This window comes from Mustela lutreola, chromosome 2, assembly GCF_030435805.1.
Source record: "Mustela lutreola isolate mMusLut2 chromosome 2, mMusLut2.pri, whole genome shotgun sequence".
Taxonomy (NCBI): domain Eukaryota; kingdom Metazoa; phylum Chordata; class Mammalia; order Carnivora; family Mustelidae; genus Mustela; species Mustela lutreola.
In genome coordinates, this window is record NC_081291.1 from 38,860,358 (window position 1) to 38,881,183 (window position 20,826).

The 20,826-nt window shown below is 41.9% G+C and overlaps 1 protein-coding gene across 16 annotated transcripts in view; it reads right to left on the minus strand.

The window, feature by feature from the left end:
- The window catches only part of FOXP1 (forkhead box P1), a 453,072-nt gene that overhangs the window by 161,684 nt on the left and 270,562 nt on the right, over positions 1–20,826 (minus strand). Inside the window, exons 1-2 of one of the 16 annotated variants that reach the window (XM_059161493.1) lie at positions 12,799–12,908; positions 11,186–11,429 (exon numbers count right to left, since the gene is read on the minus strand). The exons of 11 other annotated variants lie outside the window; for them this stretch is intronic. In XM_059161493.1, coding sequence (XP_059017476.1) covers positions 11,186–11,371 — 186 coding nt within the window. In that variant the 5' untranslated portion in view covers positions 11,372–11,429; positions 12,799–12,908. Of the gene's footprint in view, positions 1–11,185; positions 11,430–12,798; positions 12,909–20,826 lie in introns of those variants that run through there. 4 more of the 16 variants (XM_059161492.1, XM_059161494.1, XM_059161489.1 and 1 more) reach the window with 4 other exon arrangements.

The window sequence follows — 20,826 nt, forward strand, 5'->3', positions numbered from 1 at the left end:
ACCTTCTGGGAGTTTTTTAATGCTGGGAACCAATTAGAGTGTGTTTTCCAAAAGAAAAGATGACAGATAGTATTTTCTTTCCTTCTTCCCTTTTTCTCTTTTTCTTTCTTTCTTTTTTAAAGAATTGGTGTGAAAGAGAAGGAACTGGGCCCCTGTGCTCTGTCTCATGGTGATTCACCAGCATTCATGCCTTGGGGCTCAAACTCGATCCCACACCCCAAGTACCAGAGATAAGGACACTGACATATCAGAAGGCCCTACACAGGGAGAGGTACTCTGCTACAAGTCCCACCCCCAAAGGACACCTAGGGGCAGAAAGGGGTCAGAAAACATTATATTTGCTTGCAGTTATGAGTAATTTTTATTATTTAAGTATCCACATAGAGGATACTTGCTGCCAAAGAAGGTTAAGGTTAGGAATTTTCATGAGACAAAAAGAAAAAGGAAGGATATCTATGATCCTCTTGCAAAATCAGCTGAAATAAGTTTAATGGCTCTAAACAGTCAGGAAGTCTGTTTGAAGTCTCTTATAAGAGGAGACAAAAACCCCCACCATCATACTCCTACTCCATACACCTATTAACACAGGGCCCTATAACCACCTTGTTGAGGCCCTGGTTGGCTGCTCCTCGCTGGAGCCAGTGCCAGACGCTGAATCACCACCACCGAGTCTCCGGCACCTGAGTTGTCTTTGGAGGGATTCCATCCAAGCACTGCCCAAGCCTGAGCCTGTCTAGCTTGAACGAGTCGGCAAGACCACAGCCCGAGGCGCCATGACCGTAGGCATTGCAAGGAAGGAAAACAGAAGGCAAGTTTATTAGCAAATGTCTAAAATGTTGTTAGGTGCTACATCAAACTCGTTTCTCCTTGTTACGGAAGGACCAGATTGTGCCCTGTGAAAAATAAATACATGGGCCCATTCCTTCTCCAAGTTCCCAAAGTAGAAAATATGGTGGTGGGGGCGGGGGGAGGTCAACTGCAAGGGTAAATGAATCAAAGGGATCTATTAACTTGCTGCATTAACCTGTTGTTTTCGGCAATTGTCTTTTATGGGGATGCAGCCCAGCAACTCTCATTATGAATAATCCAGATTCATATCTTTTCAAACCTTGTGATGAGACCAGCTCATTTTGAAGCTTGCAGAAGAATCTGGCCACAATCATGTTCAAAATAATGGAGAGGTTTCTGTGATTTTACTACTAACACTGAACCTAGTTTCTGCTCCAACAAATATGATGCTGAATTCCTTTATCCTTGTGGTGTAAATCACACATACTTGGGATGCCCTATGAATGGTATGCTTCCCAAAATACCATCCTTCCCTTACCTGAACAATGGGGAAGGAAGGAAAAGTGAAAGCTAGTTTAGAGGAAGCATTCCAGCCGCGATGAAAGAGAAAGAAAGAAAGAAAGAAAAAAAGAAAGAAAGAAAGAGGAAAGGAAAGGAAGAAAGGAAGGAAGGAAAAAGAAAAGAAAAGAAATAGAAGTGGAAAGAGAAGGAAGATCGAAACCAGACTAATAATCTAAAATATGGAATTACTCACTCTTGGCCAAGTTAACAAAGACAAAAAAATCATCATCATCATCATGATCATCATCGTCATCTCCAATAATTTACATTTCTCAGAGCAGTTACTGCAAATAGCAAAGATTACCCTAGTATAACAATTGAAGAAATAAGGACCATCCAGAAATAGAGCAGCGAGTATAGTTAACTCCCTGCACTTAGAGTACTAAAATAAATACAATGTATTGAATTGCTTACCATGGGCCAGGCACTATACCAGTTAGTTGCTGTAGACTTGCTATCTTACTTCTTATTCCCAACATCTCAAAGGGAAGCAGGGCAAGGTTTTATGATTACCAAATTAAAGTGGAAAAATCATGAGATGGTGAGGTTCAGCAACTTGCCCAAGGTCACAAGTCTAGTAAATGGCCAGGACAGAAAAACAAAAACAAGCAAACACTGTCTCATACATACTTGACACTCACATTCTACCAAGGTCACTGGTTAGACCAAATATGGCTGCAGGTAATTCTGGCAAAGGGATATGCAGTTCTACAGAGCCAAACATGCATGAATGAATTTAGGTCCTTTTGTTTTCAGGAGGAAGGGAAAGGCCTTGTCCCAGTATTACATCTTTTAATGTAACTTTACCTGCTTTCTTTTCCTCACACAAAAGACTTGCTTTCTTCAACCAGATCCTTCCATTCCCAGGAATCTTGGAGCCATGGCCACATCTGCAAATTTGCCCTCCCATTCTCTGTCCATATTTACAAGGCATCCACATGTCTTCTCCACTTAAATTCTACTTTTTCCAGACAAATACTGCATGATCTCATAATATATATATATATATATATATATATATATATATATATATATATATATTATATTATATTATATAATTCCATATATATATATATATATATATATGTATATATATATATAACCTAAGAAGGCTGAACTCCTAGGAGAGTAGAAAATGGTGACTGCCAGACACTGGAAGGTTGGAAATGGGGAGATGCTGGTCAAAAGGCACAAAGGTTTGGTTAGTTATGCAGTTTGAGTATGTACTAGAATTCTTATGCACAGCATGGTGCCTATACTTAATAATACTGTATTGTCTGCTTGAAATTTGCTAAGAGAATTTTTTTTTTTTTTGATGTGTTTGTTTATTTGAGAGAGACAGAGCAGGGGGAGGAGCAGAGGGAGCAGGAAACGGAGACTCTGTCCTGAACATGGAACCTGACTTGGGGCTCCAACTCCCGACCCTGAGATCATGACTTGAGCCAAAATCAAGAGTCACATATTTAGTTGACTGGGCCACCCAGGCGCCCCACTAAGAGGCTACTTCTTAAGTCCAAACTCATTACATGCACAAAAGGCTAAAAGTTTAGTCAGAGTTAGTTTGAGTTGGGGATCTTTTCACAGCGTATACATATGTATAAAAACATCAAGTTGTACACCTTAATTCTTATGTAGTTTCTTTATGTCAAAGATATCTCCATAGAGTTGCTAACAATTTTAAAAAATTAGATTAAAAACTTACAAATTCCACCTTTTCCTAAAAACTCTGCTTATCATTTAATTCCTTCCAGCAGGAGTGTTCCCAGGCGTCCTCTGACCCAAGGGACCGATGCTTGCTGTGAATCCCTGCGGTGCCCTGAGCGTCTACGGCTGCGATGGCAACCCCCAGGCAGGCAGACTGGAAGGAGTGGACACACCCAGCTACACCTGTTCTCCCTCACACTGGGCTTCGCCTCTTTACCTATCCAAGTTCATCCAGCTTCTCTTATGATTCCAATGCTATTGTCATCATTCACTGATGCGCATTCCTTCCTCAAACCCTTGTAGGGACAAGCACCCCATTCCTTGGTTCAGCGGGACCAAGAATACAATTTTTCAAAAAGAGCATTTCATAATGCCAACAGCAGAGAGACTGAACTGAAAGAGCACAGACTTCCTGTCATAAATGAATACAAGTCCAGCACAGCTCAGGGGCTGGGCACCTGTGTCTTTGCTCTACCATCATCTAAGTTAGACCCACCTCTCCCACCTACCTGGACCAGCTTTCAGATCTAGCATGATTGCTAGCCCATGTTTTTTCACCCACTGTGGATTCTCACACTCTGCTATGACCACTTGCTTTCTGTTGGGAGGGGAGAATTAAATCACTCTAATGTTTTTTTTTTTTTAAGATTTTTTTGAATTTTTAAAAAAATTTTATTTATTTCTTTGACAGAGATCAGAAGCAGGCAGAGAGGCAGGCAGAGAGAGAGGAGGAAGCAGGCTCCCTGCTGAGCAGAGAGCCCGAGGTGGGGCTCGATCCCAGGACCCTGGGATCATGACCTGAGCCAAAGACAGAGGCTTTAACCCACTGAGCCACCCAGGCGTCCCTAAGATTTTATTTTTATTTATTTGAGAGAGAAAGAGGTGGTGGGAGTGCGGCAGGGACAGGGAGAGAGAATCTGAAGCAGACTCCTCGCTGAGCAAGTAGCCTGATGCACAGCTTGATCCCCTGACCACAAGATCATGACCTGAGCGGAAACCAAGAGTCAGATGCTCAACCGACTGAGCCACCCAGGAGCCCCTGCAATAATCGTTTATTAAAAAACATTTTCTCTGGATGCTCTTTTCCTCTCAGTTTTAGTGAGATACACTTAACATATAATATTTTAATTTTTGGTGTACACCACAGTGATACATTAGACATATAAATTGGCATGTTTTGATATCTATATGATATAAAGAGATATATGTGTATATATATATATATATATATATATACATATCTCTCAAAATGATTATCACAGTTAAGTTCAGTTAACAGCTATCACCTCACATAGTTACAATCTTTTTCCTTGTAATGAGAACTTTTAAGATCTACTCTCTTAGCAACTTTCAAATATTTATTTGATACAATATGGTTAACTTCACTCACCAAGATGCATATTACATCCCAAGAACTTTCTTTTCTTGTAACTGTAAGCAGGTAGCTTTGAACAACCTTTACTCCCATGCCCACCTCTCACCCCACTCCCTGCCTCTGACAATCACCAACCTGTTCTGTTTCTATGGGTTAGATTCCACATTACGAGTGAGATCATGCAGTATTTGTCTTTCTCTGTTTGACTTAATTTCATTCAGCACAGTGCCCCTAAGGTCCATTTGTGTTGTTGCAAATGGCAGGATTTCCTTCTTTTTTATGGGTGAATCATAGTCCGCACACACCACATTTTCTTTATCTATTCATCTATCAATGGATACTTGCGTTATTTCCTTTGTCTTGGCTATTGTAAATAATGCTGCTAGGAATGTGGCAGTGAAGGTATCTCTTTGAGGCAGTGACTTCATTTCCTATGGATATATATCCAGAAGGGGAATTGATGGATCATATAATAATGTTATTTTTAACATTTTGAGGAGCCTCCATACTGTTTTTTACAGTGGCTCCTCCAGTTTACATTCCTACCAAAAGTGCACAAGGGTACACTTTTCTCCACATCTTCGCCAACCCTTGATATTTCTTGTCTTTTTGACAATAGCCATCATAACAGCTGTGAGGCACCATCTTCCTGAGGTTTTTGATTTGCATTTCCAAATAATTGTATTCTTCAAATACAGTTTTTGTATTTTAAATACAAAATTCTTGGTTTCTGGTTAATGGGGATGAGGAAGATAGTAATAAATGTTGTAATTTTTGGCTATTTATTACCAGACAGGTACTGAAGAGTACAGACATATTATCTCATTTAATTTTCAGTTCTTTGAGGGATTATTACACCCAGTTAAGGGACGCCTGTGTGGCTCAGTCAATTAGGTGTCTGACTCTTGATTTCGGCTCAGGTCATGATCTCAGGATCGTGGGATTGAGTGCCGCTTCGGGTTCTGCCCTCAGTGGGGAGTCTGCTTGAGGATTCTCTCTCCCTCTCCCTCTAGCCCTAACCACCCATTCATGCTCTCTCTTTATCTTAAAAAAAAAAAAATCAATTATTATACCCAGTTAACACATACAGTTAGTAGATACAGAAACATAGGAAGAGACAGGTTAATTATAAGCATTATGTGAAGTGAAGTGTGCATGGAAAGTTCTTAGCACAATACTTGTACATGATACTTACTAAATATAACATATTACTATGACACATTACCCCACACCTACGAAAATATATTTTGTGGAAAGCAAACATTCCTGTTTCCCAGTAATCTCAAACCAGTCATTGTCCTCTTTACAGAGACGATGAGAAAACCACAGCACCCTCTGTTGAACCAAAAGGAATCTAGGGCAGACACCGTTCACTGTACAAAAAACAAGCTGAGGGCAAGAGGGGATCTGTGATTTGCTCAAGGTCACACAGATGTGTAGCCAAGAGTCCTGGCTCCTGCTGCTGACAAAGGCACTTGAGCAAGCATGGTTCTTTCTGACCTTCACCAAACCCTAACCAAGCCTTGCCTTGACTCTTAGAACAAGGCGGCAGGAATGGCATCCCCGGGGCCAAACAGAAAGCTAGCGGGAGATGAAGATAGGCTGCTGCTGGTGAGGAAGAAGAAGATGGCCAATACTGAATGCCAACCGTGGGTCCGGCTTACTTCTAAAGTGCTTTCCATAAACAGAACGTTTACATAATATGCCAAAGGTCACACAGTTTGGATTAGAATCCCTTCACTTGGACTTCGGGAATGACACAACCCAAAATGGCCACTGAACCACAGATCCATGGATTTGGAACTCTTCCATTCACAGAGAACTAGAACTACTTGCTAAACAGAACAGATCTTCAGGGGGAAAAAAAAATTAGAAATGTTCAGAAGAATTGAAGCCAGCAAGGCAATCCTATAGGAAACTTTTTGAGATTTTATCTTTCCTAGAAATATAAATATATGTGCATAGACTACAGGTAGAGGATATGGCAAAAGAAAAATAGATTTTATTGCTCTGGTCAAGGAACTAAAATCCCTTTCTCAAAAAGGATATTAAAAACAAAACTTTGTTCATCAGATGGGCAGCTGTGTTCACGGAGTTGTACTCACAGTGCGACAATGATTTTTGGAACTTCTAGTAACCACAGTTTAGCATAAGGTGGAACTTGAGTCTTCATGCATGAAGAAATAGGGATTCTCTGGGAATTTGGGGGAATTACTGACCTTGAGAGAATCACAGCAATTCTGAAGAAAAATAAATTAGCTTTAAGAAATATTAATATGAGGGCACCTGGGTGGCTCAGTTGGTTGAGCAGCTGCCTTTGGCTCAGGTCATGATCCCGGACTTCCAGGATAGAGTCCCACATCGGGCTCCCAGCTCCTTGGGGAGTCTGCTTCTCCCTCTGACCTTCTCCTCTCTCATGCTCTCTCTCACTCATTCTCTCTCAAATAAATAAATAAAATCAAAGAAAGAATGACATATTAATGTGCTTACACAAAAGCACTACACATGGTCGTGTAGCATCTGCCAGTCGTTCCATCTGGATGTGAACCCCTTCTACCTGAACCTTCGAACCCCAGCTCCACCACTTGCTAGCTGTGTGACGCTGGGTAAGTTATTTAACCTCTCTGTGCCCCAGTTTCTTCATCTATAAGAATGGAAGGAGATAACCGTTCCTCCATGACAATCAGTACATGTAAAGTGCATGAGCTAGGGTCTGACATTCAGTAAGTGATTCTTCGGTGACTTCAAAAAGTGCTTTATACATGATCCCTGATTATGAACATGATAAGCTCGTGGTAGAAGATATGGAGTATCCATACATTAATTAGGAAAAGAAAAAAACAAAGTGTCACATCATCACCTACATATTGGTACACTATCAACATCTAGGAGTATGCTTAAGTGAAGTAATTTTCTTTTTCTTTCTTTCTTTTTTTTTTTAAGATTATTTATTTATTTGACACAGAGAGAGAGAGAGAGACAGAGGTCACAAGTAGGCAGAGAGGCAGGCAGAGAGAGGGGGAAGCAGGCTCCCCACTGAGCAGAGAGCCCGATGTGGGGCTCGATCCCAGGACCCTGAGACCATGACCTGAGCTGAAGGCAGAGGCTTAAACCACTGAGCCACCCAGATGCCCCGCGAAGTAATTTTCTTAAGCATACGTGGAATCGTATTATTTATGGTCTTTTAAAAATTACTTTTTTTAAAGTTAAAAACCCATTTTAAGAGAGAATTTCCAAATCTGATTTCTATAATCAGGTTCAAATAAACAGTACCGGAGCCCAAACAACCTATGCACGACTACCCTACTCTAGAGACTTCTGAAAAAGCTTTCAACAAAAGACTTGAAACAGCAAAGGGCACATGACTAATTTTTTCACTGTGCTTAGTAACCATAGCAGAGAGGCTTAAGACACACCAGAACTGAAGAATCACATAGTAACATCTAAACTTAACAGAATGTTTCAATTCTTTTGCCCCCAAAGCACCAGGGCCGCAGAGTAACTTCTGACTCAACTTTGCAGAGCGGTGTCTGTGTCTTTGCAAAGAACAAATGAACTTGATTTTTGTGGAAGTTAAACTGCCTACATCATATTGGGTTCATGTGAAATCAAACAAAAATCAAAAATCCCAGCCGGTGTTGTATCTTAAAAACAACAACAACAACAAAATCCTCACTTCCACCCTAAATGGATTAAAATTAAGCTTCAGTCCTCTTCGCCGCCTCCCTCACACTAGCTGTATTTTCCAGTCCAGTTTCCTCATGGTAAAACACTTTCTCATGAGACCGCCTGTGGTCAGGGCTGAATATGGCACCGGAAAAATGCTTCTCATGGCATCTAGATCATAGCCCGTCCAGGTCTAGCCTGACCATTAAGTACAGACACACCCGGAAATTGTAAACTATTTTAACAACAGGACATTTTCCCACCTCAAAAGTGGGATAATCTTTGCAGCCTACCTATGTCCCAAGGGTGTTCTGAGTATTAACAAGTTAGCATTAGTCAGCCACTTTGATTTCACAGACAAAGGCTCTGTACAGGCACAAAGTATGATTATCCAACCCAACTGCCTTCTGGAGAGTCACCCAAGAGGATGAGAGAGGAAAGAGAGGCTCCTGCTTCCACCGCTGCCCTCTCTGGAGCAAAGCCACCTCCCAGTGACATACATGCTGGGCCAGACTGGTGGGGGCTGTGCTATGTCCGAGTGTCTGCTGCATTGTTCCCTTATATAGTCAATGAAGAGGGAATCCCTCTGTGTGCACGTTTCCAATCCGCATTCCAGAACAGTATAGGCAATGAAGCAGATTTTCAACGGGGATTTATAGGGCTTGATATGACCGGGCCAGGCACCGTGCTAGGCTCCTGTCCACTACTTTTTCAGGATGTGGATGAAAGGGGAAGCCTCTGTAGAAAATCATCCTCGAACTATCAAAAACGTGCTGGTGTGTGCACATTCGTCAGCTCAGGCTTAAGTATAGAGAACGTCTATAGAGAGTTGTGCAAACCCCACCTGAGATTTCAAACAACAATACAATGATGTTTTTTGGCATGCTTGCTTCAAAATCTACATATAATGTAGATTCGAGCCTTCCCCTCTGTCTCGAGAGACCTCAATCTGAGATAACAATCCCGAAGAGCACCACATGCATTACATAATACTGAAGTCTGGAAGGTGTTTTTGAGGGACGATGAGGTACCTGTCATTAGCTGCCATTATACTATCTGCTAGGCAAATGTAAAGGGAGGAGTGGGCCTCTAATCCATTATGCTGCACACTGGTCACAGAAACTCTGGAGTATTTTCCTTTAACTCAACTGTTCATGTTTAGATCTACAGTCAGAACAGGGCCTTCAGCAGAACTCCAAGAGCTGCTCATGTGTCCACACACACACACACACACACACACACACACACACACACAAGCACAGCAGCAAGGTAGAGCTACTGAGGCAGGCATAACCAAGCCCAGCATCTAGAAAAGCTTCACGGCTGAACACCTAATCCTGGGAAATCCTGCCCCATAAAACCATACACCTCAATAGATTAATCCTTGGGAAAAAAAAAGCCTGGCAAATTCGCAGAAGTCAAAAAGGTTCCTGAGTCTCAAGGGTTAACTCACTCGCCTTTTACCAAAAAAAAAAAAAAAGGGGGGGGGGCACATATAATTTCCTTTTATCATAAAACAATGCATTTATTATTTTCTGTATATCTGTGAAAGGGCATGGCTTTCTGAGTGGAAAACAAAACAGAACTTGGTCACATGTTTATTTGCTTCAGCTACTCCCTTCCCCTTCTGATAAATAATCAAACATGCCATCCAGAAAAAACAAAACCAGTGAGCTGGGAAATTTGATGGTCATCAAATAGACTGAGATACCAAGAAAAGCAGCCCACTGTTCCCACACTGCGTCTTCGGCCCCCACACCTACACTAACATCTGAGTAAATACCTTCAGTCACTCTTTCCATTTTCCCTGCAATTACTCCTACTGTTAAACAAATTGTCCTTAAGGCAGTCGCAAACATAATTTTTTTTCCCTGCAAAGTAGAACAACTTCTGAACATTAAAAAAGCTAGCAGAGCAATAGCAACACACGCGTGCACTTATTTATTTTATTTGTTTAACTATTTCTTCCATCAGAGATCTGGACAACTACAGAGCTTATTTCTTTCTTGATTCTAACAGATGCTGTTTTAGACAGTAAAATTTAAGGATATTTAGTCTGGGGACTAACAAACAAGGTTCAGAGTAATAACAATTCTCTTAAGATCAAAAGAGCTAATTTTCCATTTCCTGTCTATTCCCTGACCAGTACATAGTTTAAAAAAAAAAAAAAATTAGCACCTGGCTTACCAATTACAGTGAAGTTGGGGGTCAGGGTTGGGGGAGGGGTGCAGCGGGAGATGGGGGGGGAAGAGGCACAAAGGGGTGAAGGCATCAGACAGGAAAAGGTGGAACCCTTGAAAAAAAAATGTCAAACCATGTGTTAAGAAACTCATTTCACCAGAAAGGACTCAGAGAGCAATCCCATCCGCTCTTCGACACAGAGGGAAGCAGCAACCTAGGTCCCAGGGCTTTCCCAACCATACTAATTACCCACAATGAGAATTTTGAAAAGAGCTTTCCAACATCAAAGTTAACAACCATCGCGGAAAGTGAGGCGGGCTTTCTCTTTCCTTTCGCAGCCCACTCCGTTTAAACAATAGTAATATGAATGAGATAATGACCGTGCTTGTTTCAGCAGTCTGACTTTTATTGGCATGAAATTGGTACAAATATTATCAAGACCGATTCACAAGTGATGACGGTGTCGTGATGCAAACATCAGAGGACAATTCCACAGAGGCAGAATTACAAAAGGCACCGTCCCTGCACCCTCTCACCACTGGTGATAACAGGAAGAAAAAGAAGGCAACACAAAACAAAGTCCCAAATAAGCAGAGAGGGCTCCAAACTACATTCAAGCGTATAAAACTGTCCTGAGGACCCTCGGCTGCCTACTTCGCGGCTCGTATCCCAAGACCCGTCCGAAAGCAAGAGCGAATTAACAAGGAGTTAGAACCAACCGGTCTTCTCAAATCTCTAAAAAGAAAACCGCCTTTGATGGGGGGGAGGGGGCGGTGGAGAGAAAGCAGTAAACAAGTTGGATCATCTTATTTTGCCCTTCAGAGATCATCTGCGCAGGAGCGGATCCCTAGTTTAAAAGTTTAACCCCGCAAAAATGTTCCTTTTTTTTTTTTTTCTCTGGACACTTACAGAGAAAATGAAGAGTTTGACGGAGTGAGCTCGCACTGTCTGCCTTTGGATTTCCGTCTTCTTGCTGTAGATGGGTTCTGGCTGTTTCTGTGAAGCGGGGGTTGCCGAGTGGTAAAAAAGATGTTTGAATAAACAGGAAGTGCTGTGCGGCTGAAGCACACTCGAGGAGAAAACACACTGGAACATTGCCCTTTGTAGGCAACCTCAGGGACGCTTGCCTCCACAGTAGCTGGCTGGGCTCTCACTAAATGACAAAGAAACCACAAGAATTCCTCAAGTAATTCTTCACTTTCAAAGTTGAAAGATCAGTTGGAGCTTGCAGGTAATTTTCAAAGTTGCATTTAGCACTTAAGGAAATCTATTAATGCTCCCCGTATCTAAATCACTCCAGGTCTGCAAGCAGCGACACAGCATCAGAAGTGTGTCCTGGCCAGACCGAGCCCTCGCCAAATGGCTCATTCTCGCAGACAAATACACACCGACAGGGTTTCGGGAAACCTGCTCTTGAGATATTTTTGTGGTGACATTTACATAGGCAGGATGCTTTAAAAAAAAAAAAAAAAAAAACAGGGAAGAAAGAAAGAAAATCCAGATTCTGCAGACTTTAGAGAAATTTGTCACATGTATTTTTAAAGAACATATCGTCCCGCATTCCCGGGATATGCCCTTGATCTTCCTTTTGCTGCTTTTCCTTTCTATTTTCCTTCTCTGCAATCAACCAAACTACCTGTTTATCTCCAGATGCCTAGCTTGTCTACTCGAACACTCCTTAACCCGCCCCAAACTAATTATCAAAGTCCTGTCTTCCGTCACCCGGGTAACTTGACAGACACTGTAAAGAAAAGTAAACTGCTAAAGGCAGAACAAGTCAGCTTGAAAAATAAGATGAGGAGCTGAACAGCCATATTCAATAAAAAAAAGAAACAGGGGGAAGGGGAGGAGGAAGAAAAGGATTCCTTCTGAAAATGTATTGCTGTTGTGGCAATGTTCTTCTGCCACGGAAGCAACTGATTTGTTATTGAGCATGGAATGCTGGACTGTCTGTCATCCAGGTGCTAATACTCGGCTAAAATAACTCATTGGGAACTGTCAGTGGGATGTTTACATAGGCCCCAATCTTTTCTTCATGGAAGGAAATTTTTTACTGGAATTCATCTTCTTTTGATCTCACATTCAAAGCAAAGGCAGCTTGATAGACATTCAAGTCTGAAAGCAAATCCAGACGCTGAAGATAAACCGCCAGAATATGACAGGCAGAAGCATCTAAAGCTTATAAAAATGAAGAGAACAGCATGTCGCCTGAGTATTACAATAGCAGAAATCAAGAGACATATTAGGTGGAACTGATCAGCCACAAAAACAGTTCAAAAGGCAGATCATAGAAATAGAGGACTAGGCTAGGAGGAAAAAAAAAAAATGGGAAAGATCTGGTTTACTGCCTCACCTCCCTTCTGAGCCTCACAGCGCTTCCATGCCTGCCTCCCCACTTTTAGGAGGGGTAGAGTATCCAGTTCAGATGTTGCTGTCTAACTCAGCTGGTCCAGTTATAAACGCTGCAAATGGTCTTCTAGCAATCTATTTCCGAAAGGCAGGGGGGAAAGGCAGACCCTTACCTTGCTCAGGGTCCAGCGGGCTGCATTATACTACCATCCCTGCATCTGCTCTGCAATGCAGTTTCAAAAGACACATAGCCTGGCCGCCATGCAAGTGGGCGGTCAGGAAGAGCGGCTCTCCACAGAAGGGCTCTAAGTAGTTCGAGATGGGGCTGGAGAGCTCTAAGGACTCTAGTTCCCTGACATGGCTAGTTACCGAATGAGCACGAACGCTCCAGCTTCAGTCACAAAAATAGACAGATGCATTCCGTCCTACAGACAGAGAAGTGCTCAACACCTAGTAGCTTTGAAGCCCACTAGCACAGTTCCATAAAGGAATTACCTCAAGATCTTTCTTGGAGGCACGCAATTGTTTTCTTTTAAAAATAAGCCTCTTATTCGAATCAAAGTCAGTGCATATAAAGAAAAGGTAACTCTCCCACCAAGTCTGTCCCCAGAGCTGTTTGTTAACAAACACGGCGTGAATGGGCAGCACCAGGTTAAAGGGAAATAGAATTTCACCTTCGGACTTAGCCTGCGGTTCCTCCAGATTCTGCACAACCTTCTGGGACTTCAGAGCCAGATCTTCTGCAGCACCCTAGATTTTTTCTAAATGTCCCTCCCCGCCTTTCGCATAAATCAACTGTACAATGTAGATTTTAAAAATGTACTAACCTATTTAAAACGATGTAATCAGTTTAAGGGTTCGCCTCATGCAAACAAGATGCCTGTGTAACTTAGTTACAAATGTAAAAAACACGAACAAGCAAACAAAACAAAACAAAAGCCATCCTGGATTCTAAGACTGTCCTTAAAAGTTACCTTCTCTCATGCCTACAGAGTTGGTTTGCTAAATCAAGTTGATTATTGGTCTTTAAAGTGCCCTAAGCCCATGTCTTAAAGTCACTACTGTTCCTCTCTAACCTTAAAAAAAAAAAAAAAAAAAAAAAAAAGGTACCTAAATCTTACTCCCAAAAATCTCCTAAGTATCCCATGTTGCTGTAGATATGACCTTTACCCAAAACAGGGAGGTCTACCATGAAAAAAGAGAATGCTAATTCCATCCCCTTATACATTCTAAGACATTCTTCCTCTGCAAACAACGCCGTCACTACAGCGGTGGGGCAAGGAGCTACCCTCCACTTCTTAGGGACGCTGAAGGTCTTTTTTAAAAATCTGCCATGTATAAAGACCTTCATTAGTATAATTAAGTGACTGTTGGGGCTTTTTTTTTATATAAACAACTTTTGATATGTCATTTAAAAACCTCATAATAATATCATTAAAGGGCTCCCATTTTTAAAAGAGAAATTGTCTGCTCAGGGCCATGGAATCATAGCCATGCTCCAGGACACTTCCTCTCTCCCTTTCAGACTTCTGGACTTGAATGTCACCATAGACCTTGAATCCTTGAATGTGAAATGGCTTCACGCTAATTGCTCTAATTGCTTGAAGATGTGCAGGCAGGTGAAACCTGATCCCCGTGGCCATTGTAGAGACCACGAACAACACTGGAATGTTTACACAGTGGTTTGATTTTAATAGACAGAAGGGCTGAGTTTAAGACAGCAAAAACACAGCTAATAGGTGACCCCTTAATGTAGTCCTCCTTAAAAAAAAAAAAAAAAGACACACAACAAAATACAATTTCATGTTCTAAAAGGCAGTGTCCTAAATGCCAAGGTTATTTGCTTGACTCTTGCAGTGAGTCCATGTTACGTTGCACCTGACATTTACACCCGAAACTCTACCCCGAATACATTTTTTTTTTTTACCTTAAAACAAAAAAGCACTTTATATGTCAGTCACCTTACAAACAGATTATGACTGTATGGTATTTCCAAGTAAGTGTACTCATTTAAATTTTAAATTGGATATTTTACACTACTGCAATACTCCCTGTCCCTTAAAGGGGAAGCCTTGTATCTCCTTGTTTATTCCTTTGCTGCTTCTGCACCCTCTCCCCACCATGTACGGAACTCCTGACCCTTGTAGATCCCATGACTGCAGTTAAAGTTGAACCCACACCCCTTCACGTTGGTGCTTAAGACACATGTGCATCCTTTCGGGGCCTTTTTCCTTTGTTACTGCATGGGACTGTGGTCTGCTTCTCATCTAGGGGCTAAGGCAGCCATGGGAGTGGCTGACATAGTTATTCAATGGCAGTGGCCATTCTCCCTGGATATTTTAATGAATTGAGATGGATACAGAGGTTTGACAATGGCTCCCCAGAGTCCCCTCTTAACAGGAAATATACTGCAGCAAGACCAAGAAAAAAAATACAACAGCACCTACAAGGTGTCATTAACAAAAGGAAACCAACAAGGGTTAGGGGCAGGCTTAGACAGGTGTTGAGATACACACACACACACACACACACACACGCGCGCGCGCATTGTTATGTAATATATGTATGTGTGTACATATATGCTCACACACATATACATGCATATATAAGTATCAAGAATCTGAACATATACAGTTATTTCCTATGGAGTCAAGTGAACGCTGCTAAGGAGAAAATAGGAATTAAACATTTACTACAGAAAAAAAAACCCACGAAACAATGAAATTATTTTACGGTTAGGCTAGGCAATTAAAAGCAATAGATGCACCTTGTACATGAGAACAGAGAAGCGGGCAACAGACAGCTGGGAGCACTGTCGAATGGCGGCGGCTCAGCTAAGTTCTGCTGTGGATTAACTTCTGAGGGTAAAACACAAAGTGCAGAAGAAAAAGGGCAAAAAAAGGAAAAAAAAAGTCCCTTTAAAGCTATGAAACGCTTTTAGTTATATAAGGTAAGTAATAAATATAGGAACTTGCAGTGCCTGGACTATTTGTCCCCAAACACAGAAAGACAAAACAATCTAACAAAAATAACTGCGCAGCACACCCTTTCCAATCACAGCCACCTTGCAGGCTTTTATGGACACTTGTGCCTTGTCCTAAAATTTATAATCCCCTATTAAGAAGTAATGCCTCTTGCTCTGAGAAGGGGGCAGGGGGAGAGAGTGTCCATTTATCCACATAAAGATTAAGTATAAACTAGTTCAAGCCAGGGAGAGGAACACCAAGGGAAAAGTAAACAGGCCCCCACCCCCACCCCCAAAATAGTTCCCCTTTGAAAGCTCTATGCAGCGAGTGCCTGGTACCAAGGGCTGCCCTATTCCTCGGAGGGGTCAGCAAAGCTATGCTAGACTGACAGGTTCAGTTTACGGCAGGCCAGAACTTTGTTTGGATATACTGGCCTTGCTCACCGCCAGCTTAACAACAGATGGCTAGAAAACTTTCATTATGCTGCACAGGACTGAACTGCAAACAATCCAGAAAACTGTGAAAAGTTTAACTCCCTCTAAACCGATGTGCCAAACCAGGGTCTGCCCAGAGCCAGTGAGCCAGGGGGCCCAGGGGACCGTGGAAGTGATGGGTAAAACAAACGGGCACTTGCTAAAGGCCCAAGTCAACTCAATGTGCCAGTTGAGCAGAGACCCAGAAGAGCAGAGACCCTCCTTGGTCTTGATTTTAACTGTTCGAAGCCCATTCCTTATAAGGAGTTGTACTGACTGTGCCTTCTTTTTGATTTTCCCAAAATACACTGTCAGACTTCCCCTCCCTTTGGAGAAAGAAAATCTCCCTCCAGACAATTCTCAAGCTCCCTTCCTGTCTTCCCTCCCTCTGGAAATTGGGAGGACAGGACCCAGCAGTCTCACTCTAACACCTAGATTTAAATATGATTTATTCAAATCTGTATATAATTTAAATATTCATTAAATCGATTCAATCACATGAACCCTAATATCTCCTAATGCTCCGAGACAGGTTATAAATGCACCTTCAAAGGTTTAATTCAATTGGCAATCTGAGAGGTCTTATCACTAGGAATGTGTTATTTTCATATTATTCAAGAAATGAACAAATGTGCTTTCCACAAATGTATTTTAGAAGCTACCCTTTCCTGTTATTGAAAGAAAATTGTGTTTATTACTCCTTTAGCATAGTGTAAACTCATAAACGTCAACAGAGAGTACAAGGAAAGCTGTCAACTAAATATTGTTTCCTTCATGAGCTGTTCTTCCAAGTCAATTACGCCTTTCAACTTCTGGGGCATTGTATGATAAACTGGCAGTAAAAATCATTCACATTAATATACCATGGTGCCTTGCCTGCAAAAGGTAATTAAAGAAGTAAATGACTCATAAGAATAGACATATTAGCTGCAAAATGAAAGGCAACTGAGCTGCCACATAAAAATATGTACCATTAAGATACTGCATTTTCATATTCCTGTAATCAGCTTCAGTAGACTAATGCTTATTTAATCCAGTTCTGTGCTAAGTCCATCAACAACTGTTTTTTGCTGTTTTCTCCTTGACTGAACATTATGAGAGCAGGTTTGGAATAAATACTGCAATGAGATTTTTGCATACTCAATTGAAGAACAGGTTTTTACATTTTAAAATCTTTTTTTTTTTTGCTTTCTCTGAGAAATACAACATGAAAAAATTACTGGTGGGGGAAAGAAAAAAAATTATATATATATATATATATATTGCTAGCTAGATACGTCTCTTTAAACAGCAGAACCTTTTAGGGAAAAATATTTGTTTCCACGTTCACCTGTTCTGACCCATACCACTGATGATCAGCACAGGGGAGAGGGAGCCATGCCTCCCCTTCCCAGATCTCTGCTACCTTTATAAGGCGCTCCCTTTTGTTAATAACATCTTCCATTAGCATTAGTGGGATAAGGCAATTTATCCTGTGGCAGGGACGGAAGGAGAACTCAATCGAGAAGGAGGAAGGGGTTGACAGGAGTGGCAGGAGAGGACCACAGCCTTGCCTAGTGGCTCCTGAGTTCTCTGCCTTCTAGAGAGTGGATCTCACGGAACAGAATCTTCCCAAAGAAGAGCAAACTGACCCTCAAATTAACTGCTCTACTTTTCATTCTCTGGCTTTCAAACTGACATTTTGCTTTATCCCTCCCAACCTTTATTTCGGCATTCCCCTCGCAAGTCCAGACAAACCACAAGAAGACACCTCCCGTGGGGTCTGAGATGCTCCGCTAAAACTGCTCGCTTCCCTGCCTCTGGAAGCTCCACCTTGACCTGAGGAGAGGAGTCCACCATTTGCCTGAGTGAGACGTTCTGGGAACATTTAGATGCAGGAAGTTTCCGGGAGGCTGGAGAAATGCCCGTTCTTGTTGTGGAAATTAGGGCTCTTTGTTGATGACTGATGTGGGTCTAAGGCTTTGCCAATTCAGTTTGGGAGTTTCAGCTTTCAAAACTCTCCAGATTCCTCTCCAAAGGTCCGCCTTTCCAGCCAGCAGTGAAAATCGGCCTATAAAACCTATCTGTCTTCTATCATGTCTGCCAGCAATCCACTCACTTTCAATAACATCTAAATGCATCTAGATGGGGTCCACTCACTTATCAAAAAAGCCCAAGAGACTCCTGACCTGTTTTTGTCTTCAGATGATAGGCTTTCGACAGAGGCAAAGGTCTACATTTCTATACAAGTGACAACATCTCCCCTTCCCTCCTTCTGTGCAAACAGAAATCTCTTTGGCTTTAAAACTGATGAGCAGACAGCCGGGCCTCAAGGACAGCCCAGGGAGTGGGGACAGCCCTACAAGGACCCTTTGCTGTTTATTTACCTTTTCCCAGTACTGAGAACTGCCAAGAGCCTCCAAATTTAGGCTGGGTCTCTCCTCTCCATGTATTGTTGCCTCAGTGTTCGAGCAGACACCACTTGGAACCACAATTAATGAGCTCTAGTCCTTTTTCTAATTAAGGAACAAAGGTTCCTGTGTGCACAGTATGGTGACGCTGTCTGCGGAACACACGTGGAAGGCGAAGTGAATGCTTCTAATTGCTTCAAAATGGGATTTTTAATATTTAGGAACATAATGGGATCGGGAAATAAGAGCATTTCCAACATCCTTTACAAATAAGGCTTTACAAAATATTGTTAGCTGTTAATAATACATCATTATCAAAAATGGAAAGTTATGAATACCAGGCACATAACCTTTGTATTCACGTGAATTAACCTATATGTATGAATACAATGATACGTGAATTAGTTTTTAAAAATACATTAAAAAAAGAAAAAGCCCTCCTTTCAAAAAAAAAAAAAAAAAAGAAAGAAAGAAAGAAAGAAAAATGTGAGAAGGCTGCTCCTGTGAGCCTGATACTCCTCAGACCTTAGCAGATTAGGATTCAAACGTGTAATTAAGAAAGATAACCCCAGTTTTCATAGTAATTAGGGGCTGTGGGAAATAGGATCCTATCTCTCAAAAGTGTTACAAATATACCACACTTCTAAATAACCTGCAATGCTTGGAAAGTAGACTCACGACCAAGGGCAAAGCTGCTGTGCCGTGCGCGAACAGAGTAAATGACAGACTGGCGTTCAAGTCCATTAGCTGCTATGTGATAGGAGCACATTCACTAGCACGCGACCTGTGAAAAATCTTAGATCTCTTTAAATCTTTGAATTGGATTACTGCATTAATTCTTAAGAACTGCAATCCTTCAACCAAGTCAAATTACCCTCATTAACAGTGGAAAAACTGCCTCTGCAATAAGTTAAAAAAAAAGATATTTATTACCTATAATCACTTTCACGTACTTCACCTAGAAATATGACGAACGGTGCCAACAACTTTGGCAACGGCAGCATCTTGATTTTGCAGACTGATCTGAGTTAAAATAAAACCGAAAACATGCGCATGGTGTCATGAATTTTTTTTCGCATCTACAGGACATGTCCTTCCCTTATCCCAAGCCTCTGATAGGAAGCAAATAGCCCCATTTTACAGGAGAAGACACGCGGGACGTAGGCAGAGACACTGAGCCCTCTGTCCAAATTCTCCCAGCTGATCAGGGACAGGGTCTCCTGGCCGTGTGTTCTGGACCTACACTGCAGGGATTAATTTAGAAATACAGTCTTCTAATGCTCGGGTCATGCAATGCGCCGACTTCTCCAAATCACACTCAGGGAAGGAAAGGCAGGCAAAACAGATGCAAAGATTGGAACGCAGCTCCAAGGATAGAGATGATGCCCCTAATAAATACAACCGAAGCCGCCTCAATTCCTCCCTCACCACCCACATTCACTGTGACTAGTTAACCTGCCTCGAGAATGCGACCACTATGTCCTTTTCCAGGGACAGAGGTAAAAGATATGTAAATTGGTCTACGCTGGCCTTCTTGCCCTCTAAAATGGTCTCATTGGAAATGTGATAACAGCTTGACCGATGGAGAGCAACCTATGGCACTTTATAGCAAATGAGCTCCTGGAAGCCCACTGACGGTTGCTCTTGGCTCCAGGGATGGGACTGGACTTCTCAGCACAAACCAGGGCAGGATAGTCCTCAGCACTGAGAAGGCAAGCAACTGGGGAAGGGAAAGGAATGTGTTTTTATACCGGGTATCAAGGAATGGGACAAGATGAACAGGCAGAAGTTGCTTTCTAGAACGTGAGAGCAACCAATGCTTCTCAACAGCTATAATCAAATGCTAACTGGAGTTCAAAATGAAAACCCAGAGACACCACAAGGTTCTGAAGTACCTTCTGAATCATCAGGAGAGAAAAAGAAAAAGGGGGAAAAATTAAAAAAAGATAAAACCGTGCTCTGGAGAGTTGTCATGTGAAATGCATTTACTGCAACCTACTGATTTGAAACTAGATAGTCTTTAGTTAGGGCAATGATGATAAAAATCAACTAAGTAGAATATTACTGGTGGCTATCCTATAATCTACCGTGACCTTCTTTTTTTATAACTTCCAAAAACCAATCGTTGTTCGGACGAGCATTTCAATTCCACATCAGATCTGCAGGGCTGCGGTAGAGTCCAATAATCAGGGAAATAGCACTGGTCTGTCTCAGTCTACAGCAGGGACGGGCATTCACTGCCCTTCTACGCTTCCAAAGACCTTGCAAGCTGGGAGTGACAATACCCATTCCACGGAGGAGGAAGACAAGGTCAGAGAGGTTTGACTAACCTGCCCAAGGAGAAACACCTTCTACAGTGGGCGTCTGACAGC